Source organism: Tetrahymena thermophila (genome assembly GCF_000189635.1).
Source record: "Tetrahymena thermophila SB210 genomic scaffold scf_8254587, whole genome shotgun sequence".
Lineage (NCBI taxonomy): Eukaryota > Ciliophora > Oligohymenophorea > Hymenostomatida > Tetrahymenidae > Tetrahymena > Tetrahymena thermophila.
In genome coordinates, this window is record NW_002476358.1 from 138,616 (window position 1) to 162,329 (window position 23,714).

The following is a 23,714-nucleotide window of genomic DNA, read 5'->3' on the forward strand; positions in this document are numbered from 1 at the left end:
AACCTGAGGTATTTAAGAATTATCTTTGTTAGGAAGAGAAGGTGGATTATTGTTACTAACATTATTAGTACTATTACTATTTGCAACTTGATCTGCATTATTATGATTGCTATTTTAAGCTTTTCTTTTTTTATTTTATTTTTAGGAAACAGCATCGTTATTATTCGCCACTTGAGGCTAATGAAAACCAACAACTTTTTTTTTGTTTGTTAATTCATATGCATTTTCTATCTCCATAATATTTGATATTGATGGATCGTTATATATAAAAACATCACAAAGCAGATCAAAATTTTCTAAAATGCTCAAAATTTCTGAAGATTACTAAGTTTGTTAGCGCTTAACTTTAGCATGGTAATCTAATTCTTCAATTTCTAGCTTCATTTTTTCAATTTATATTGTAGCCTTTTCTATTTGTTACTGAATTTAATTGTGTTCCTGTAAAGCATCTTTAATATCCATTTTATAGCATTCATAATTTCCCTTTCTTTTATTTAAAAATTCTTTTTTTTGTTCTTCGTCTGCAGCTATAAATTTATTCATTACACTGCATTAATTTTTCATGCTACTTTCTTATTTTTCATATTGTTCTAGCTTTTCACTTAAATCATTTAGTTATGTATCATAATTCTTAAGTAGCAGTTAATTATTTTGTATTTCTCTTTACAAAACAACTTTCGTCGCTTACATTTCCTTTATTTTAAACTCTAAAGTTTCATTTTATGTTTCTTCATGAAATTATTTTTTTTATTGATCTTCCAACTGCTCTTTAAGATCTTCAATTCTGGATTAAATAAGTTTTTAGTTTTCTTCGTTGTCTTTAAGGATAAAATTGCTTGTTGCTCTACAACCTAAAATGCTATGCTAATTTAAAGTAGTCACAAATTTATTACTATAATAAGAGCTGTTAAATAAAATATTGCTATTATTTGCATGTACGGAGACGTTAAATATCTAGCTTTATCCATAATTATCACCATTCAGCTTTTTTTATTACTGCATCAAACTTTCTTTTAATTAAACAATTTATAACTCTTTCTTCTTGTTTTAAAACTTCAAACTATCTATCATCTCTATAAATTTTTGCTCTTTTTAAGAAAATTGTTAATCATATTCTTCTAATCTTACAGATTCCTCATATTACTTTTTTAAAACTTAATTGGTGCTTGCTATTACATCAAATCCAGATTTTATAGGTCCTTTTTTCAGAACTAAGTTTTGCTTTTTTAGCTATTCATCTACTTGATTGTTAAATTTTTACTGGTTTTTATGAACAACTGAATCTTTTGCTGCTTATTTCTTACCAATTTTTAATAAGTTGTCAACATCTTTCCTTTGTTCTAAGTTATCCTTTTAATCATATGATAACATATTTTTTTCAATCATCTTTTTCTTTAGATCATTTTTTAAATCTACTATTTAATTTGAATCTTCATCACTATCATTTTAGTCACTTTCAAACTGCACTTTCTAGCTATTCTGCACTTTATTATCAAATATAAGCTTCTCTTATATTTTCATCCCTTTAATAAACCTATAATATCAAAATTCTATATTATTTATGCATTTGTATTATGTCATTTTGCTCAATTGTTTTAAAATAATAAATTAACAGTTCATTATAAAAAAACGTTCACTAAAATTGTGTTTAAATGTTTTATAAAATTAATTACTAATCCTCCTCTTAATCTTCTTCGTCGTTTTCTTCAGATAGAGATCCATCCATATAGTTTTCCAGAACATAATCCTTTTAAAATCTTGCTTGTTTATTTTATAATGTTAGTGTCTTATCCCTACTCATCAAAACCTATTATAATAGTATCCAATAATTAGCTTTATTTAACTCTAAAAATTATAATTTTTACAGCTTGTCCTTTTTGAGAATAATCAATAAATATTACAGAGTAATTAGATTTATGATGTGAATAGATTAAATTTGTGGGAAACGAATAGTTAAATAGATATTACTTTGCAAATTTAATATTTTTTTTTATTTATGATTTCTATCTAAACAATCTCTAATTGAATGGTTTTTATTTGATTATGATGGTAATCAAAGTGATAATAACATTTATGAAATATCAAATTAAATATTTTCATCGAATTTATTATTGTTTAAGAATAAAGATAGCCATTCTTTACTACAACTATTAATCATTATTAATTATAATTTTGGGTTTTTTACAAGATCAAACATTATTAAGTATTTGAATAAATAGCTTAAATCTAAAAATAAAAAGAGAAACACATTTTTATTTCATCTGTATTAAATTAAATCAATCAACCATTCAAACATTTATCATTAAATATAAAAAATACATCTAATATTTATTTTTCTTTCATCTTCAAAAACCAATTAAGTTTGTTTCGTTCAAATTTAAACACATTCAAATAATTTTGAATGAAAAATTATTTAGAAGATAAATTCAAAAGATTATTTTTGTTTTAATTATTTAAATGAAAGAATGAATATTACATTTAAAAATGATAAAGAATAAATTAGATATGTTTTCAAATTTTATGATTCAAAAAGTGACATTTGTAATTTTTTTTTTTTAATTGCTAATAATAAAAATGATTAAAAATAAACTGTATAGGAGCTTTGAAAAGTATCATAGTATATAAATATATTTATATAATGGAGTTACATACACTAATTAATTATAAAAATAATAAATTATTTGCTTTATATAATGCTTTGATATATATAATAATTACTATAGATAGAGTTCTCTCTTTTTAAAATGAATGTTTTTTCTATAAGAACATCACGATTATTCTTATCAGTAAACTTATATTTAGTTTTCAGATGATTATGAGTATTTAAATATTCAAAAAAACATTTATTTATATTGCTTTTTTACAAATCTTTTAAGATATAAAATTTTCTTTAATTTTGCCTTTTTATTTCAAATTTTATTCCTAGAACTTACTGAATAAAAACTTTTTGTTTTTATTCAAACCAAAGAATAGAAATCAAAAAGAATAGAAGATCATATTTGATTTTACTGAATAACTCTTCTTGAGATAATATTTTATTGTGATATTTCATTTATTTATTGCTAGTCTTTGTGATCTTCTACTCTTATTTATGTGTTTTAGTTTGTGCTTGCGATTCTATTTCTTGGATAGCTTATTCTATAGTCGTTATCACCAGACATAATGTGCTAATCTATGAAATTCACTCTGACGATTGATGTTTAGTTTTAATTTTAATTATTTGTCTAGTACCTTATTTGCACTGGTTCGTTACTGTAAGATATTACTTAGTGGTTTTATCTCACGTTTTGGTTTGAATGATTCGAAGAAGTGGAATGGGAATGATCTGAAAAGAAGTTAAAGTTTGTGCGGTTTGAACTTCTCATTAATTGTCTGTTGTTTGAAGTTTCTTATTACGAAGGAGTGATATTACTATTACTAGCTTATTAATGAATTGAAATATTTGAATGAGGAGAACTAATAATTTGCTCTGCTATTGATTATTGAGTTTATTCATTTTATGTTTAAAAATCTGTTTAGTCGCTTTGTATTTAAAGCTATTCATAAAATTGCTCTTCTCCTTCATCATCTTCTACGTCTTCTTAAGCATCATCAGAATTAATATCTAATCCAAAACTTTGCTAATTATATTAAATCAAATTTGCAAAAGTAAGTTGCTGATCCCCATTTGTGTTTGATGTTAGGGTCTAGAAATTACGAAGAGCATAAATTCTAAAAGATTCATCATGTACATTTAAATGATCAATATACTTAGAACTTTAATGGTAGTATTAATCAATTTATTTATCAGCTGCAATCTAATACATTTCTTTAACTATTTATTTCAAACTATCATATTAACTAGCATTTGGATTTCCTTGGCAGGCTTTATTTAGTAGGCGCTTTACTTCATTCAAAAAGCTTATTTCTTGATCCACACTCTCTGCAGCAACAATTTTAAATATACATTTTTTAAGTAAGGCTTTCAGATCTCTTCTACAATTCTCTAAATCTATTCTTTCGCTGTACTACTCCATAATGGTTGAAGCACCTATAAGTTTCAAAATATTTTATTATTAACTCATAAATAAAAAAGAGGTAAGATGGCCAAATAACAGCATATTCAAACATCTAACAAAAAAAATTTTTGTTTTATCAATATTTTTATAGCAAGTTTTTGTAAATACTAAAATATTTTGAGCTATTAACCATTTTGAAGTGTATTTCAGTAGGTGATCAAATGATAAAAAGAAGAAGAATAAAAGAATAAAAATGATCAAAAAATACATCTTCTGTTAGTTGGCCTAATATTTTTCTTCTTTTAAGAGCTATCAGATCTTTTAGTCTAATTAAATTTGAATCCCATTTTCTCTAATTTTCTTAGATTTTTATTGATTTATTTATAATTATGTTTGTATATATGTAGAGTGTGCAAATTTTTGATTTTTAGAAAGTTTGCAAAATTATAAAAAATTTAAAGTATTTTTTTATTAATTTTTGTTTTGATCACTTTATAGCTTTCATTTAAATATTACTTTTGTTTTATTTGATCGATATTTCAATTAAATTCAATATAATTAAATTGAGGTGGATAGATTTCTGATTGAATGTTTATTAATTCTCTCTAGTTCATAAAATTGACTCAAGATATGCTTTATAAATGACACTTCCACTATACTGGTTATTTGGGTCAAATCTCATAAAAAATCTTCTAACCAAAAGCAGAATTGAATAAATTAAAAACAAAATAAATTCATTTATTACTGAAATAATTAATAGTCATTTTAATTTAACAGATAATTTATTTGAATTGTATGTATGAATACATTTTATAAAACACTTATCAAACTGTTCGGTATTAAAAACTAAAAATAGCAAAAAAATCTTATAAATAAATCTTTATTCATATAATCCTTATATAGCATTAATAATAGTTAATAAAGAAATACTCAATATATGCAAAGAATTTTCTGATGAAATTAAAAATATATTTAATTATTATTATATCATATTTAAATGTTTGTTTAAACTAAATAATTGAAAATCCTTTTAATAAAGGCGTAAAATGTGATAGTCAACATATAAAATAAGTCGAAAATAAAAAAAGACATTACTGATGTTATTATAAATTATTCATGCAGATAATAATTATTTTTAAAACGAATTTAATTTTAATTAAGCTAATATTAATTTCGAAGAAAACGAAATGCTCATTCTTCTACTACTTCATATTTCTTTTCAGAGTCTTTTTTAACTATTTTCTTCCTATTTGTTTAACGTCTCTTTTTTCTCTATGAGTTTGGTTTATCTATATTTTCACCTTCTATGTTAAACACATTTTCATATGATACTCCATTATCACTCTCACTTTAATTATCTTCATAGGAATCTACAATTTTACCCTCTTTTTCATCTTCACCGTCTATACTAAAGAAATTCTAATTTACACTGGTTTCCAAATGCCCATTTTTTTTAGGATCTTAGATCCCCTATAAATTACTTATGTCGATTTGGTTATCTCCCTTCGCTGATGTTGGATTATATTCTAAATTCAATGCTTCTTTATTCTAAGCACTAATATTAACATTTTTATCCTTTTTTGAAGTAGAGTTATTACGCTTATTTGCAGATTCTTAAGTTTCAGATATTATTTAAGGATCTTCTGCCTTTTAAATAGATCTTTTTTTGATAAAGAAATATCCGGCAGCAGCTGCAGTAAGAATAACAAGAAATACTAGTATAAGAATAAACATCTAATTACTTGACTCAGAATTACTATCTGGTGATATATCCCCTATCACTTAACCTTCAACTTATTTGGACTCAGTTGAAAATAGTTTATAGAGATTTTAATATTTTAGTTAGTTTTGCATGCACTATGGCATATTCAGTAACCTACTAATATTTTAGTAAAGTGTATTAATTTCATTTAATTCGGCTATTTGATCAGATATTAAGTGGCAACTATGAGAAAATTTCAAAGAATTTGGACAGAGCTAATTTAAAGATAATATTTTTTGCAATACTTGTTCAATATATGCCTTTATGTTCTTAGTTATACCACCTTTTGATTAGGAAACTTACTAATTAGTAAAAATGTTACAGCTAAAAGTTTCATCAGATGAACATTTTTTTGAAAGTGGGCATGAGGAAATTACTATACTTTCTCCATTTGTAACACAAGTACCATTTTTATCAACTAAGAAGCTACTGCATTTAATTTCAACTCTATTGCTATTTCCTTCTACTTTTTCTCCATCACTTAAACTACCATATTTCACACATTTATTGTTATAGCAAAAACTTTTGTTATCGCAATCAGACGTGTTTTAACATTATTCACCCTCTTATTTTACCTTCTAGCATTTTTTATTCACGCAAGAAAGATTACTATCACAAAATAGTTGTGAATCATCATCACAATCTTCTAATAAGGATTTTCCCTTGCATATTTTGCCTTCACATTTGGAAGAAATGCAATCTGAATTTTATTCGCAAGATTATCCATTATAACTTTTAAAAGAAACAGGGGAGCTTGAGCATTTATCGTAACTATCAATACCTTCTTAATTAATGTCTCCATTATCCTTTATGATTGAATTTAACTGCAATTGACAGTTTTAACAGCTATGAGGAAACATTTTAATTTCTTTATTAATGTTTTCGTAGTCAAAACAAGCACCATCATTTCCTTCGTTTTCGTTGACGCATGAAATAATCTAGCAATTCTAAACATTTGCTATTAATACTGCTATCACTACTATAAAAATAAGACCTTTAATGCTACTTGAATTTTTCATAATTGAAAATTATTAATAATGTGTTAGTTTATCTAATACTTCAAATAAAACTTTTATCCTTTGTCTAATCTTTGAGCTTTTCTTTTTTATTAAAATTAATGATGATAGTAATAAAAATAACAATTGATAAATTATTTACTAATTAATTTAAAATCATTAATATTTGAAAGCAAAAATAATTAATGACGGTCTTTTAAAAATTTAACACATTCAGATAAGTATATGATAATATTTTTTTTATTTTTAATCAAACACTAAATTTTCTTTAACAGTCATTTATTTATTTATTTCGTTTGATATAACTCTGATCAAATAATTTATTTTTTTTAAATAAATGGAAACTATTTATTTTTCTATGATAACAATTTTATTATAATTTTATACTATTTTTTTTAATAAATTGTTTAAATTTTAAAAATTATTTTTTTAGCAAAATATAATTTTTTTTTTTCTTTTATGATTTGTAAATATTAATTATTTAAATATTTGGAAATTATTATGTTTTTTAGGTATAAATTTAAGATTTGTGAAATATTTTTACTTAATATCATTATCAAAGACCTCAAAATATATCTTCTTTATATTTTGGAAATAATAAAACTGTTTTTTTAATTTTAAAACTAATCTTATTCAATTTTTGCCAGAATTATAATATATAGGAAGTTATACTAGCTATTTAAACCATTCAATACACTAGATATGGTAATAATTTATGATAAATGATCAATATAAGAATGAATTTTAATTATTATAGTGAAAATATTAAAACTTCATACTGAGATAACAATAGCTTTTATGTAATATTTTTTTTATTTTATCTGAGCTTATTTTGTGTTTAATAAGATGAATATCTTGATTAAATTATAAAATTCTATTATTTTTTTTATTTAAAACAATAACTTTTTGAATATTATCTAATATTCATTAATGAAATCAAGTATTTGTAGAAAATACCTAACTTGAAATTAAAAAATAATAAACTTTATTAAAAGAAAAATGTAAAAATTTAAAATATATATGAATGCAATAAGCATAGCTGATATTTAAAAGCTGACTTTTGATTATTAATAAAACTTTATAGTTTTAAAAAAAAGATTAGTGTACTGTATTAATTTAAAGATAAAAAGCTAACTAATATCTTTGTAAAATATAGTAAATGAGTAAATACCAAACAGAATCAACAAAAGTTAGAAAGGATGAAGTAGAGGGTCATTAAACTTCATTCTAATAAGATAAATAATACTCATATTCTAGAGCTTCTTAACAAGGATCTAAAATATTAGACAACGTTAACTAAGTTTTAAATAACAACAATAATAAATTAGGAGATAAAAATATATTAGATATGATAGATAACTCATTCCAAGATAATTAAAAATAGGAAGCCAATCAAAATTAAGAAGCTGGTTAAATTAATAATAAAGAAAAAAGAGAAAATGTAGCAGAATAAACCAATTTGTAGCAAGAGAGCAATTTATAATTGTAATAATAACTTGAAAAAAATAATGAAACTGAATAAGAATAAGATTAAAAATTAAAAGCCTCAGAGCGTTTGTTCTAGTTTTTCAAAAAGGGTCCTGATACTGTAAACTAGTCATCTAAAAATAGTGCTACATTATTGATGAAATCTTTATCTTTAAAAAGCAAAGGCGATTTAGGGAAGATTGAATAGAAAAAAGATCTGAAAAATTCAGCTTTTGAATAGGAATAGATTATTGATGAAGACGAATTTGCTAATTTGGATGAATAACAAGATTTTAATTAAGATGATAAGCAAAAAAATAACTAAAAGAAGAAGTAAGAAGTAGGAGGAAAAGTAAATAATCCTTAAGATTTTGGCAACATATCTGAAATCTAGGAAAAGAAGAACCTACGTGAAAACAACGATGTAAGTGCTTAAGATGTAGATTTGTAAGACCTCTTGAATAATCCTAATAAAAAGAAACAGGATGAGGAGCTATTAAAATAAAGCGCTATCTTAGAATAAATCAATACTAATTAGAATTCTACTGATTAAGTGAATGTAGATGAGGGAAAGAGAAAATAAAGCATTGAAAAAAATAATTTATCTTAAAATAGTATGAGAAATTCAAAGAGACTTGGTAGCTCTTCATTAAGTCCATAGAATAACTAGTTTGAATCAGAAGAGAAGAGAAAGAGAATTGAAGAAGCCTAGCGCAAAAAGAGAGAATTAGAAGAGGAATTAAAGATAATTTAAAGTGAAATAGCTTAAATAAATAATGCCAATGATGAAAAAAAGAAAAAAGAAAACAAATTTGTAAAATACTCTGAAATTTCAGAAGACAAGGAAGCACAGGAACATGCTTTAAGTTTAATAAGAAAAATGAATATGGTACGTAAGGAAAAAGAGCTTAAAATGTAAAAGGAGAGGGACATGTTTAATAAGCTGTTGCAAGAAGATATTAAAGAATCTCACGAAAGATAGCTGCGAATTAAAGAAAAGATGAATGAAGAAAAAAAAGAAAAAATTTCATAAAAGCTCGAGCAAATTAGAATACGTAGTGAAGAAAGAAGAATAATAAATAAACAATCAAATTTAATTATAAAGGATATCAAAAAAGATTTATAGGTTAATAACCCTGATGAGCGCTATAAGTAGGAAGTCGAGCTTCCAGAACTTGAAAAAAGGAAAAAAGAATTAGCTGAAAAGCGCAAGCTTTATAAGCCTATAGATCTTTAAGAAATAAGGGAGCATGCAAAAAAACACGATGAAGAAATTAAGATTCGTAAATTGTAGGCCAAGACTAATGTATTAGCTGAGTATAATAGTTTAGAAGGAGATAATTACAAATATCCTAAAACATCTGCTTTAAATAAAGTGCTTGAAGATGATAAGCTCTTTAAAATGAAAGAAGTTATTGAAATGTAAAAGAAAAAGGAATAAATCGAACGTAGAAAGGAGTATGCAAAGTTAGTAAAAGAAGTTCATGTGCCAAGAGTCAAGCCAAAACCTAATTTAGATAGCATGGAAAATTAACATCTTTACGATGATGAAAGCCAAAATAATTACAATCCTTAATAATAGTCATAGGCTAAGAGCCATAACATCATAAGAACACCAAATAATTTTGGAATTAATTAATAATCACATAGAGCTAAGAAAGTTGGAATTGGTTTTTCTTCAAATTCAAATTTATCCCCTTCAAATCAATAAAGTAGAGTCAATAGAATTTCTTATAAACCAAACAAAAATGGCAATGTAAACAGAAGCTAAGGCAGAGAGCGATCATAGGAATAGACTAATTTCAGTAAATAGGACTAATAATTAGAATTGTATAACAGGACTGACGATTTATCTAACCAAAAAAGTAGTCTCTATAATCCTGCTTTTGATGATAATATGGAAAATAATGATAACAATAATAATAGAGCTTCTAACCTATATGCTGGCAAATCATCTTACTCTTCAAATTCAGCCTAAAATAAGCCAGTAAAATAGCCAAAATAATTCAAACCTTAAGCAATGGAAGAACCACCAAAACCACCACAAAAAAAATATTAAGTAGATTATATCCAAGAATTACGTAAATAGCGTGAAGTATAAGAAAAGAAAGTTGGGAAAAAGTCTAAACTAGAAGACTGGGAAAAGTATAAATACGATCCTTCTCTCTCAAGTAATGAAAAATATAAATTTATTCTACAAAGTGCTAATCGCTTAGAGCACAATGCAAAGCTTAAAGAACTACGCAGCAATAACAATAACGACTTTGATGCATAAGAATAAGCAAATAATCTCTACATAGACTCAATAAAAGCAAAGCTAGCTCTTCTCGATAATATTAATTGAAAACATAATTATTTGCATTTCTATTCAATCAATTTATATCATTTATTTTGATCAATTTTATTAATATAAATATTTCTTAATCATTAAAAAATGATAGATTTTTTTAAAAATTATTTTCGAAAATTAATAACTTATTTTGTTTTATTTTTTTCAATGAAAAATTAAAAATAATTAAGAATATATTAAATCAAAATTTTTAAACCATTAAGATGAACGCATTTATAAAGTAGGAAGTAAACAAATTTTTATGTAAGTAGTAAATGAAAAACGATTATTAGATTTAATCTATTAATTAGCTTTTTATAATAGAAAATAAATATAATTAAAAATAAATAATAATATTTATCTTTTTTTAAGCTTTGTTTAGATTATTTAAATGTAACGATTGATTAATAGAATTTATGTATATATGAATGAATGAGGAGGTTTTAACAAAAATTTTGTGAAAATCATCAAACCTTTTCTAATTCAAGGATTTCACTTTCTCTCTTGATTTTTTGTAATTCTTATTCATAGAAATCAACAAGTTCAGCCCATTTAGCTTTGTTGACTTCAAATGGAGATAAATCTAAGAGAGGTAAAAATTTTTGTACAGATTCATAGAGAGGTTTTACGATAAAATCTATAAATCCAGCTTGGCTTTTACTTGTATTTGTTGTGAATCTGTCACATAAGTAAGTTATAGGTAATCCACTTTGTCTTTCTAAATCACCCTTTATTTAATAAAGTTTAAATATTTTTCTTCTTTTTGACTTAAAAAAATACCTAATTCCAGAACTCATCTAAAACCTTAAATGTCCATTATCTACATATTTCCCAAGGTTTATATGGGTTTGAAACATCTGCTGAATGCAAAAGTGACATCATACAAATATCTTTATCTTTATCTTTTGGATCAAAATCTTTTTTATTTATGTAAATAATAAAATAATTAGGCATTATTCTTTCCAAAAGAAAATATTTATAAATACCTTATGAAGTGAGTCTTCCTTTGAGTTTTGCAAGATCTGCAAAATGCTAAGAGTTATCAGTATGAAGAATCATACTAATAATTCTTTCTCTTGATTTTTTGAATTCATCTTTTGTTAAGTGTACAAAAATGTTGCAATTCTCCTCTTACATCAACAAGAAAGTTGAAAATGCATGATGATTTTCTAATGGTGATTTATCATTATAACGTATAGCTAACTCATTTCTTGTGTTAATCAAGTATGGATTATTAAAACCAGGGTGTTGATAGTCATGAGCAGCTGCTGCAATATACATTAAGCCTATTTCTAATCCAGAAAGATCAGCAATACCAATAAAATTTAGTGATTACATAAAATAGTGCATAGTCTAATAAAAATATATAAAAATTGAATATATATTTTATATGATCACGTTAATTGAAATGAAAAATTAAAATTAATTTTTTAATACCTATGTTACATCAAAAGCATGCATTTTATTATGGTAAAAGTTATCTTAATACCTAGATATAATTAAATAGATAAGTTATTTAAGATATCAATTTATATATTAGTTAGTTAGTTACCCATTTGAAACTAATACAGCCCAATTAAATAAATGTTGAGGCTCTATTTTTGCTTTGAAAAATACATCATATCTATTAAAAAGATGTATCAATAAGTTTGCTAGGTTATTGTCTTATATTTTTTGATGATATGTAAATACATCAAAGCCAATATCATCTATATTTTTGAAATATTCAACATGCTTTTATTTTTTTTAAATATAATTTGATTATCATTTTATCAAAGTTTGAGTAAAGTATATATACCTCTTAAGGGACAATTATGGGTTTAAAATTGAAAGCCATAGGAGTGTTTGGATCCGCTATACTTGCTGTATTCCCTAGAGATAAAGCATTGTTCTTAATTGCAGTTCCTTTCTTCTTAGCTTTTCCTTAATTACCATTGGTTGCATATATATTTCCCCAAATTGCAGCTTCTCCATCACCTAGGATAGGTTCATATAATTTATTGCTATTAACCATTTCCTAGCACCTAGTAAAAATAGTAAACCTAAGAAAAAAATTTAATTTTGAATAAAGAAATTTTACCATTTTAGCTGCTTTACCATCTCAGGATCTTCAATATAGTTTTTAAGCATTTCGAAAATATCCATTATTCTTTCAACAGGAGTTTTAATAGAACCTTCTAAATTTAGAGATTAGATAGATTAAATTTCATTTACCTTTAGTTTAATTAATTATATTTTATAGTGTATCAATTAGATTATTTAAAAAAATGGTTGTTTACCCTTCTAAATACTAGGAAAAGACGAACAAATCTAAAAATACTCCTAGCTATTCTTGTAATTGTAGAAAATGTATAGTCTAAAATGATAATATCAAGAATAGTTAAAACTAGTGATAAAAATATGAATACTGCATCCCAGATATTGAATTTATCTTTAAAATAGGTCTATTTAAAATATTAGTAATAAATAAATTTATTTAATGTATAAATCTTTATTAGAATTAAATTACACTGGCAGACAAAGCATATATTTTTAAGAAAATTTCTATGCAAAATATAATAAGGATAGATAATTCTATGAACTAAATAATGCTAAGAGCGAGCTAGACTTCTTTAATTGAATCATATTATTTTGAATCAAGACCAAAGTAAACAAAAATAATCAAAGTATAGAAAATGACCATCAGAATAATAAAATAGTCAAATATTTTGCTATTGACAAGATGAAAAATCTCTTTCTTTAAGTTTATTTTTCTTCTATAAAAAAATAAAAATAATTTAAATATTTATATAAACATTTAAAGTAGATTTAAATTTAATATTTTTTTTATTTCGCTAAGGTTGAACTTTTAAGTTTTTATTTATTATCTTTTTAGCCTAACTTACTTTTCAAAAAAATGAATTAAAATCAGCGAGTGAGCGAGTGATTACTTACTTGCAGCTTATAAAAAATTATATCAAAAAACTAAGAAATTGTATATTATTTAGCTGGGTAATGAAGTGAAATAACTATCGTTTTTTTTATATTTATTTACAAATACATTCTCTATTTATTCAAGTTAATTGTATAGATAGCTAATGCGAGTAATTGTAGTTTTAAATCAATTAAATCATTTTTGTAGAGTCTTTTAAAATTAAAAGCAAAAATTAAATTAATTTGCAATAACTCGCTTGATCGATATTTTACTTTTTGTTTATTTGTTTGTGTGTTTTATTTAACAGATTAAAACTATTTACTTCTAAAGTATTTGATTTGGATCTAAATAGTTAGATAAACGTTTTGCTGTCCCTTTTTTCTCTAATGAATGAATGCTCTTTGATTCTCTCCTTTGGCTCTAAATCATTATTTATTTCTTATCCTATTTTAAATAAAAAAAATCAATTTCTCCTTAGATATGACTTAATCTTAGCAAGCATGAGCATATAATTGAAACTAGATATCAGCTTAAAAATGCTGATTGTTATTTTTAAAATTATTTACATCTGGAGCAGCATTTTTGTCTTAAGAAATAGCTTGACTTGAGTTTAATCTCATTTTTTCTTAATCAAGTATGTTTGGTTTGTCATCATCAAGCCTAGCACCTTGATTGCTATTATTATCTGCATTGGCGTTATTTTTATTCACATTTCCTGCTGTATCAGCATCTACTTAAGAATTCCTCTCATCATCACTCATTTTTATAGTTCTATTATTAGAATTAGACGATTCTTCTATTAAATATGCTTGGAATTCGACTTTTGACCCTAATCTATTTTACGACTATTACTTTTTTGTTGGCTTTTTATTGTTCAAGCTTAATACTACTTTGTAGTTAAATTTGCCAATATTTAATATTTTTTTTAAAGAACTTTTTTTTACTAATTATTGAGTTTTTTTTTTTAGAGTTAAGAGTTGCTTGGTCGACTAAATAACTAACTAATTCAAGCAAATACGTTTAATTTTTAATGCTTTGTGTATTTTAATTACTATTTGCATTAAAATTCATTTATTTGAGAGTTAGAACTTTAAAATTGGAAAAATTTAATTTAGTTCATTGATATACTAAAATAAGCATATAATACTATTATCTCTTATTTATCAGTCAGTAAATCTATGTCTTCTTATTAAGTTACGTTTATTTTAATATTTATTTATAAAGGTAAAAAAAATTTATTTTTAGCTTTTATTGAATGTCAAATCAAATTTTATTTTTTAAACATTTTTACGATTTCTCTTTCGATTATGTTTAATATTATTTAATAAAAATAAAATTTCTTTTTATTTTTATTCTAAGCAAAATATTAAAAATAAATAAACCTAAATCTTAAAGGAAACCAATCAGTTTCTTTAGATTTATGATTATCTTTTTTTTTTAACATTTAATGTTAAAACAGTTTTTTCTTTATTATACAATAGAATAATCTTACACAGTATTTTTATTATAAACTTTTTATTTATTTTTTTGTTAGTAAAAATTTATTAAAATTTGAATTATGAAAGCTTTGGCTTAATATTATCGAAACAAGTAAAGTAAATTAAAATAAATTTGTAATTAATTTAAATAAATATTTCCCTTAAAATGTTCATAAAACTAAAATATTCAATTAACTATCTATAATAAATTTGCAACTGCATACAAATTAATTTTTTATTTTGTAAAAATTGCATTTTAGTAAACATGAATTGAATACATTTATTTTGATAAATTAATATGGATTTTTAATTTTAATTATAAAATTAATGAAATGTTATATTATTTTTTAGTTAATATATTTCATTAATTCATTTTAGGTAGTAAGTCATCTTTGGTTTATATGCTATTTCTTCTTTTAAATCAATAGTAACTAAATTTAGAAGCCACTAGGTTTGAGCAGGAACTTCTATATGAATGCATTCAGGGTCGTTGACAGCACTCTTGATATCGAGATTGTGAATTTCCAACTCTAAATCTTCCACATATGTCTTAGATGAAGTCTTATTAATGTATAAGAAACAAACTCCTCCGTAATAAACAAAAGTGTGTACAAATATCTTCATTTAGTGTCCATGCATTTCTCTTTATTTAACTTTAGAGGGAGATAGTAAAGCAAGCTGCATTAATTTACTTTCATCATCAGGATCTACATGCTGCAATAATATATAATTTACAGATGTTTGGTAAGAATATTCCCCTCTACCACGAGCATCAACTCTATATTTTATAACCTACCTATCACCTGGGGCTACATTCACTTTAACTTAATCAGAGAATGATTTAGGTGAACATATTTCTAGATATTAATAATTTTTCATAGTCAGTTCTTCACGAAGATGAACATCCTATGATGCATTCTCATAAAGAAAATATACATAACCACAGACTGAACCACATGTACGATAAATTTAATCGTTATATCTATGAATTCTGTCTTATTCTTCGCATTCTTAATGAGATTCAATTAAGTCATCAACTAAATTTTCGTATATTATAGCGCTGTCGCCGAATTATTTATTGGTTTTTGGTGTTGTAGAAGTTAATGCATTTTATGCAGATTTAATTTCTAAAAATTCTACAGGATTTTCTCCATAGCACCAAACAACAAATTCACGGACATCATCTTAAGTCCAGTCACATTCTACATAAACAAGATAAGTTCCTGGCTCTAATGCTTCTTGAGTTTCAAAAGAAATATCCCTTTCGCATTCAAAAGCAGATCCAACGAAATTCTCTACTTACCCTGACTTATCATGACCATCACTATCTAAGCTTGATACAATAATTCTCATTAAAGAGTAATTGTAATTTTTAAACTTTGGATTTTTAGCAAAATTTCTCTTGTCTCTTTAAGAAACACCAATAAAACACTTAGTCCTTGAAAAAACTTTCATAGTAAAGACTCTCACTGTAACTTTTTCTTAGACAGGTGCTTTACTACTCCTTATACTGCTATATTTATAATTATTTTCAACCTTTGAGACCATTATCTGAGAGAACTTGCTTTAGAAATCATTAATACTCATCCAAAAAATACCATCATCACTTTCTTAAACTTTTAATTCCTAAGCTAAACGCTGAGTCCATTTGTAAGAATTATCACTCCAATCTCCTTTCCATTCAAACTATCCCCATGGATTACGGATCTATATGATTCTATCTTTTTATCCTTCACTATCTGTAACTTCTCTTGCATCCAATATACTATAACTATGATTGCTAATAATACCTAAATAGTCTTAGTTTTGCTCAAGATGTCTTGTATTTTATTCAGAACTTGCTGTAACGATATAATTTCTATTGATTAGGTTCTAAATAAGGAAATCCCATATATCATTCTCATCAAAATCTATATCGTTGTCTCTATAATTTAATTTAAATAATTTCAAAATTCAAAATATGTTTGTAAAGAAGTGTCAATAACAAATTAATGAATGAATGCAAATTTTAATCGTTATAAAATGAAAAATAAAAAATATTATGTTGTATATTTGCTTTTAAAAATACGAACTTTACCTAACAAAATATTCATATGGAGCACCAGTTAAATCGTGAATTGCATGTCCTGCCAAACCAGATTCAATCTTGTTATAAACAAAAATGTTAATATGATGAGATAGAAGGAGATCTTCATAGATCCTAAAAATAAATATTATATTTTGCATTCCTTTTTAAATTTCTTACATTTTATTTTTAAAATTTTAAATTTATAAATCTTATTATTATGTAAATATATATATAATTGATATATTTATTTTCGCCCTCAGTAAATGCTAAATGAAAAAATTTATGTTTTCTTACTTTATCATAAGCTCCAAAAAGCTTGGCATAAGCTTTTTCTAAAAGCAAAGCCCAAAGCTCGTTGTCATGAGATCTTGAAAAAGCAGGCCCTCCATCATTAAAGCAAGGGAAGAAATCATCTAATACAACTTAAGTCCATTCACCATCGTGACACAGCCAAACACAATAACACCCATGCTAGTTTACTTCTTTGGTTTCAAAAAGCCTCTCGATCAGGCCAGGTCTTTCGGCTAAGCAACAGAGAGCTGACATAAAATAGCAATCTCCCAAGTCACCTTAAAGGACATCATTAGGCTCAATTCCTTTTTAAAATACATGGTATTGTAGAGGCTTCCCTTTTTCTGGAATCATAAATTACTGAGGGCGCTTCCATGTCAATTTTTATGCTCTTTCAAAGGTATTTATATCCTTTGTTAGGGAAGATAGCTAAGCAGGGAAGTTAGGATCTTAATAATAAAGTTGTCCCTCTCCTTAGCTTAGCTAATCAAGAATAGATTAATACTATGACTAAGAGCTCCTATTATTGCCAACAACAAAATCAGTTACTACTCTTTTATTTGCTGTCATGCACTTTAATTCATTCAATTCATGAGATTGGAGATGGATTTTTGAAACTTCGAATTGCTTATGTCTCTTATAACCACCTTTTACTGGAGAATTGTTTGATATTTGCTATCCATTTTTACCATTATTATTTTTTTTTGAAGATGATCCATTTGGACCTTGTTAGTTGTTTTTTTCAATATCATTAATATCTTTCTTTTTTGATGATCCTCCACCCATTTATTTATAATTTCAAATGCTTGTTTTAATTAGAATACTTGGTTTTATGACTAAATCTATAAATGACTCCTTTGTTTCAATAATAAAAACCTATTTATTTAAGTATGGCTTGTATGTGTAGTGATTAACTGTTGATAATAACTACCTTATTTGTTATCCCTTTAATTTATTTATTTTCTGTTGAAACTTTTTATCAATTTTATTAGATTATTAAATTATGATTTGCTTTTAATTTGTATTGAAAGATTAACACAAAAATACCAAACAATTCTATTAAGGCAAATTCATTATTTCGTAAAAATTTTCTTTTTCCATTAATCTCATATTTTTTTAAATGATTATTTCACCATTAAGAAATTGATTTTTATTTTTTTAAACAAAAATGAGTGGCTGTTTGAATTATTATTTTTTGCTTGGCAAGCGAAGCTTAATAGTTATTATATGACTTCTTTTATATATTTTTACTTTTTTAATTTGAGTAATTAATTTATTTATATAAATTGTTATTATCATGCCCTCAATTGATTTATGTGTAAATACTTCCATATCGTTTTAACTTAATGCATATTTAATAAATTTGCTACTTTTTTAACTGTATTATCAAAACTGCTTAGTTTAACAAATTTATAACAGCCATTAATTACAGATTATATCTTGGATGAAAATTAAAATTTGATAATATTTTAATTTATTCTTACTCAAATTTTATTTCATTATAATTTATATTCTTATTTATTATCAAAATTGGCATTAGTTTATTCAATTTATAAATTTGTTTATATTTTTATCTTTATTTAAACGATTAAATTGTTACATATAAAATTCTAATAATAAATTATTTTAAATATTTAAATTTTGTATTCTTTAATTTTGGGATTTTTAAATAATAATTTATTGAAAAAGTTAAAAAAACTAATTTTTATGTATTTACTAAAGATTAATACACAGTGAATAAAGCCAAATTTTATAATCTTTCAGCTTATGCCTGATCAATTTATTTTTTAAATAGTCTTTTGGTAATATGTTTTTTATTATAAAATATTTTTTTTTTAATGAAATTTTAGATTAATTCTGGAATTAAAATATTAATTTAAAAATTTATTTGAATTTATTCAAAAATAAATACAAAATTTATATTATGATGATTAAGTATATTAATTGATATGCTAAATTTATAAATATTTGATTTTATGATAATATTTAACATATAAAAAATTTCTTATTACTTAAAATGAGAAAAAATAATTTTAAAGTATATGAATTACATTTAAAGATGCAAAATTAATGATCGTAAATAGTTATTGATACTTGATTAAGAAATAAATAGCAATTATAAAGTAAAATTAACAAATAAATATATGTTCATAGTAATTTTTATTGCTAATAAAATTAGTCACTTAAAAATTACTTTAACTTAGTTATTTTTATAAATATTTAAACTAAACATATCTTATTTTAGAAGAATATTTAGTCTCTATTTAAGGAATTTATGTGTTCTGATTATAAATTAGTTGATTAATTAATTGAAATATGATGTATTTATCCATTTTTTATATACAGGTTTTATTACACTATTTAATAATACTATAGTAAAATTTAAATTTCTTTCTTATTATTTTATTCAAAAATTTATATTTTTGAAATATCTATGAAAAAAAAACCTCAATTTGAGGGTATTTCACTACCTTCAGACTCACTTTAATATCCTCCTTCCTCTTCATTTTATATTTTAAGCAAAGATTAAGAAATACTAGGATTGTGTTGACTCTTTTTTACTATTTTTTTCTTGATTCCTGAAGGAGTAGCAATATTGTAGCTTGAAGGATCATTATTATTAGTGTCGCTTTAATACTCAGTGAAATTCATAGCAGATTAACTATTATCATCGGAATCATCATCCTCGCCATAGTTAGATCTAAATGTACTTGTGTTATCTATTTGAGAGGCAGACACTAAAAATTATTTTTATTTGTAACCTGAGGGTTTTTTCTTATATTTTTTCTTTTCTCTACGCTTTAGATTATCTTTTCTTATTTAATTTGCTAATGGTGGTGTCAGTTTAATTAGTTTAAAAATATTTTTAGTTTTGTGAGGAATTGAAGTAGAAGCAGAAGAAATTCTTATTATTTCATTAAACTTATTTTATTTTTTTTCAGGTTATTCAATTTACTACTCGATTTCCATTTAATTACAATTTTCATCATCTCTTTTCAGAGTGAAATGTTAAGGATTTTTTATTTTTGATTATTCTATTGTTTAAAATTATTTTTCTGAAGTGCTGATATTTGACTGTTCCTCTTATTAGATATTGTATTAATAATCACATGAAAAAGAATACTCTTTAAAAATGTTAATTTGTTCTGGGACTTAAGAAGAGGTAGCCTCGTTCTTTATTTAAGGTAAAAAAAAGCTAAGCTCTTAATTTTCTTCTTTTACATTAATTTGTTAAGGATTGATATCATACTTCATCTTTTATTCATTTAGTATAAGTGATTTTTAAATTGGATATTCTTCTAACAATCCATGATGCTTTAAGTATTCTTTTCTGAGGTTGATGCTACCTAGCTCCAAAAATTTTATTAAATTTATATTATATCTATCACTCAGTAACAGCTTCCAGCGTCTTAACACCTGGTTATCAGTTTTATTTTCAAGTTCTCTACTTATTTTTGCCCATTAACCTTGATACTTGACACCTAACTAAAGTAAAGTAATATCTTCTTGTTAGCTCCACGAAGTAAATTTCATTTTTGGATCTAAGAGATTGCACCACCTTTCACGTATCTAAACTTCAGTTCTATTTGTAAAATGATTAGCTATCAAACACCAAGTTTTGTTTTCAATTTTTTCTTTGCAAGAAGTGTAAAATTCATAGAGGACAGCCAATTTTATATCTTCTCTTAAACTCCAGCGACCTTTTTCAATTCTAGGATTCAAGAATTTTACCCATCTTTACACAATATCGGTGTGTTCTTTTCCATTTAATAGAGTAGAAACTTAACCCCATCTTTTTTCACCAAATATTTATACAGCTTTGATGAGCTTATCATCATCTTATCTTGTCCATTCAGAAGGCTATATTTCAATTTAGGATAAAAAATTGCTTATTTATTTGCTGTCACTAAAATTTCCAACCATATATTCTTTGATAAGCTAAGAGGAGTTTTCTTTTCTACCCTTTTTTCTAGTTCCTTCTTCAAACACTTCTACTGCAGTGTTACTCTAAGACTGAGAATTCTTTTTACAGCTTTTTTTGCTTTTTATTGTATGAACAGGAGACTGAGTCATACTAGAATTGGATGCACATTCAGCACTGCTAGAAGGATATTATTAATTAAGAATTGAAACAACAAATTATTCTCCAAGCTGAATAAAAAGTTATTTAAAAATAGAAAAGATATCTAATGCTTCGACGTATCCAACCGTAGAAGTTGCTCCATATTTGTTGATTATGAGATTAGCAAATTTAGCAAATTCTATCCAATCTATGTAGTGATATATTTAGCTTGGTGCTGATAGTATTTATTTAAATACTTCCTCATTACTCTACTGGATTTGCTTCTTTACAGCGCTTGTGTTTTACTGGTTTTGCTTATTATTAGATAGTTCAATCTATTCATCCAAAAAGTTAAAAATCAAAAGTATAAGAAATTCTTTTTTAGCACTATCAGTAAACTCTTAAAAGAGGCAAGTAGAATTTTCAGAGATTTCAAGCTTTTTTAAGCCATCAATATTAGAATTACTCATTTCCTCCTTTATATCTAAATATTAGCTTTATTAGTTTAAACTCTTAGGAGCTGATTTATACTACTTTGTGAATTTACTTTTCAGTAGTGGTAACTTGTCAAAAAACTTTTGCAGTTTTTCTTCCTTGATAGGTTCAATGACTTTATCGCTGTCCAAGGAATAATATGAGTTCATATGATGATGGTGATTTTACTTAAGCATTTTATTGTTCTTTTTAGACATCAACTCAAATGCCTAAATGCAATCTAATCTTTAATAGCTCTCAAATTAGTAAAAAGAAATTCCTTGAATCTTATGGCCATAAAGATTTTATCCATAAGTGGCCAAAAATCCATATTTACTAACTTTTGCCTTCTGTTACATTTCGTTTTTCTTTTAATGAAGCTCTTTTAATTTTTCAATATTAGATTTGTGCTTTTCATTTATTTTTTACAAAGTTAATCTCAGTTTCTAACCATACTATTCATTTTTTTGAAGTAGAGTTTTTAATCCTTCCAACTAAATTTCAATTTCCATTAACACTCTATCATCATTTTATGTTATCGCTAATGAGTTAGGAATGTTGATTCTTTTATAGTTATCGGACTATCTGCTAAATTTAGTATCTTCATTTAATTCTTTGCAATTTCTTCTACTGCCATTCTCAATAAAGTAAGACATTTATTTATTTATTTATTTATTTATTTATTTATTTATTTAATTCACTAATCAAATATTTTGTAAGATTTGATCAAATATTGAATGCTATTATTAATATACCTCTTTGTTTTGTTATTGTAGTTTCTTTGCAAAACAGTAGAGAATATATTTAGATAATATTTAATTTGTTTAATAATTTGTATTATTTATTATTACTCTTTTCTTTATTTATAGCAAAAGACTATATCTTAGATTATGAGTTTGCTTTCCTTCTGACTTAAAAAATTAAATGCAAATATGAATCTCTTCTATTCGATATTCCCCTTGTTTTCAACCTATCTTTTTCCTTTTAAGATATCTCAAAGTGTCTCTCAATTTTGTATGGGTGTATTTTGTCTCGTTATAAATAATATTGAAATTCAAAAAGAGCTACTTCTTCCTATTCAATATATTTTTCTTATTCAAAATCTTTCTTTTTCTACTCTAATTAATTCAAAATAAAACTATTTTAATCACAAAAAAGTATTTCTAATTTTTTAAGAATGTAACTCTAAATTAATACATCGCTTAGCTCATAATTTTATTTAAAACGGCCTTTTATTAAAAAAAATAAATATATAATTTAATAACAAAATACGTCTAGAATATTTATTTAAATCAAAAAAAATAAATTATGAAATTAAGTCTAAAAATATTTATTAAAACTGAAAACAATACTTTTAAAAAGTTAGCTCAATCTTAAATTATTTCTTTTAATTTTAATTTAAAAATATAATTTGAATTTATGTTATGTGTATACTTCCATTTTTTCAATTAAATAAAATTATTTGGCAACAATAAAATAAATAACAAAATAAAGTATTATTTTCATTCTAAAATTAAATGAGATATTTAGAAATAAATCTAAATTTATTAATTTAAAATATTTCCATAAAGTTTTAAAAAACACAATAAATTTATCAGTATTTTTGCTGTTTTAAATTTTTAAATAAAAATTAATTTTGGCAGTTTGATGATAAAATAATTCAATTAAACAATATTAGTGAATTAATTAAAATATTCCTATAAAAAATACTAACTAAATTATTTTAAAGAGCAACTCTATTGCTTTTTAAATAAATATGACTTACATTTTAATATTTTTAATATTACATAACTTATTTTATTTTATTATTTTATTGAAATTTTTATAAATACAAACAAAATAACAAGAGATATA

The 23,714-nt window shown here is 24.2% G+C and overlaps 7 protein-coding genes across 7 annotated transcripts in view; 1 reads left to right on the forward strand and 6 right to left on the reverse strand. All coding sequences in view use genetic code 6, as the record gives it.

The window, feature by feature from the left end:
- TTHERM_00384990 (hypothetical protein) overlaps positions 1-2,005 on the reverse strand; it is a 7,796-nt gene extending 5,791 nt beyond the window's left edge. Inside the window, exons 1-3 of the mRNA XM_001019300.3 lie at positions 1,866-2,005; positions 1,674-1,807; positions 4-1,534 (exon numbers count right to left, since the gene is read on the reverse strand). Coding sequence (XP_001019300.3) covers positions 4-1,534; positions 1,674-1,801 — 1,659 coding nt within the window. The 5' untranslated portion in view covers positions 1,802-1,807; positions 1,866-2,005. The remainder of the gene's footprint in view (positions 1-3; positions 1,535-1,673; positions 1,808-1,865) is intronic.
- Positions 2,006-2,993: 988 nt separating this feature from the next.
- Positions 2,994-4,519, reverse strand: TTHERM_00386990 (hypothetical protein; the record flags this gene model as incomplete). The annotated part of the gene is made up of 2 exons (XM_001019302.3): positions 4,267-4,519; positions 2,994-4,030 (listed from the first exon to the last, which is right to left on the reverse strand). Exons 1-2 carry the CDS (start codon positions 4,343-4,345, stop codon positions 2,994-2,996), a joined length of 1,116 nt encoding a protein of 371 aa, XP_001019302.1. The 5' UTR covers positions 4,346-4,519.
- Positions 4,520-5,189: 670 nt separating this feature from the next.
- Positions 5,190-6,779, reverse strand: TTHERM_00387000 (transmembrane protein, putative; the record flags this gene model as incomplete). Its single annotated transcript, XM_001019303.2, has 1 exon — positions 5,190-6,779. One exon carries the CDS (start codon positions 6,777-6,779, stop codon positions 5,190-5,192), a length of 1,590 nt encoding a protein of 529 aa, XP_001019303.2.
- Positions 6,780-7,866: 1,087 nt separating this feature from the next.
- TTHERM_00387010 (hypothetical protein) lies at positions 7,867-10,587 on the forward strand (the record flags this gene model as incomplete). The annotated part of the gene is made up of 1 exon (XM_001019304.2): positions 7,867-10,587. Exon 1 carries the CDS (start codon positions 7,936-7,938, stop codon positions 10,585-10,587), a length of 2,652 nt encoding a protein of 883 aa, XP_001019304.1. The 5' UTR covers positions 7,867-7,935.
- Positions 10,588-11,039: 452 nt separating this feature from the next.
- TTHERM_00387020 (3'5'-cyclic nucleotide phosphodiesterase family protein) lies at positions 11,040-14,547 on the reverse strand (the record flags this gene model as incomplete). Its single annotated transcript, XM_001019305.2, has 11 exons — positions 11,040-11,300; positions 11,353-11,489; positions 11,559-11,925; positions 12,010-12,061; positions 12,125-12,306; positions 12,371-12,596; positions 12,653-12,786; positions 12,852-13,016; positions 13,082-13,328; positions 13,809-13,930; positions 14,053-14,547. The coding sequence occupies 11 exons, from the start codon at positions 14,545-14,547 to the stop codon at positions 11,040-11,042; spliced, it is 2,388 nt and encodes a 795-aa protein (XP_001019305.2).
- A 786-nt stretch (positions 14,548-15,333) lies between these two features.
- Positions 15,334-18,109, reverse strand: TTHERM_00387030 (calpain family cysteine protease; the record flags this gene model as incomplete). Its single annotated transcript, XM_001019306.2, has 3 exons — positions 15,334-16,888; positions 17,042-17,109; positions 17,327-18,109. 3 exons carry the CDS (start codon positions 18,107-18,109, stop codon positions 15,334-15,336), a joined length of 2,406 nt encoding a protein of 801 aa, XP_001019306.2.
- A 1,662-nt stretch (positions 18,110-19,771) lies between these two features.
- TTHERM_000387049 (Myb-like DNA-binding domain protein) lies at positions 19,772-22,516 on the reverse strand (the record flags this gene model as incomplete). Its single annotated transcript, XM_012798436.1, has 1 exon — positions 19,772-22,516. One exon carries the CDS (start codon positions 22,514-22,516, stop codon positions 19,772-19,774), a length of 2,745 nt encoding a protein of 914 aa, XP_012653890.1.
- Positions 22,517-23,714: the final 1,198 nt, after the last annotated feature.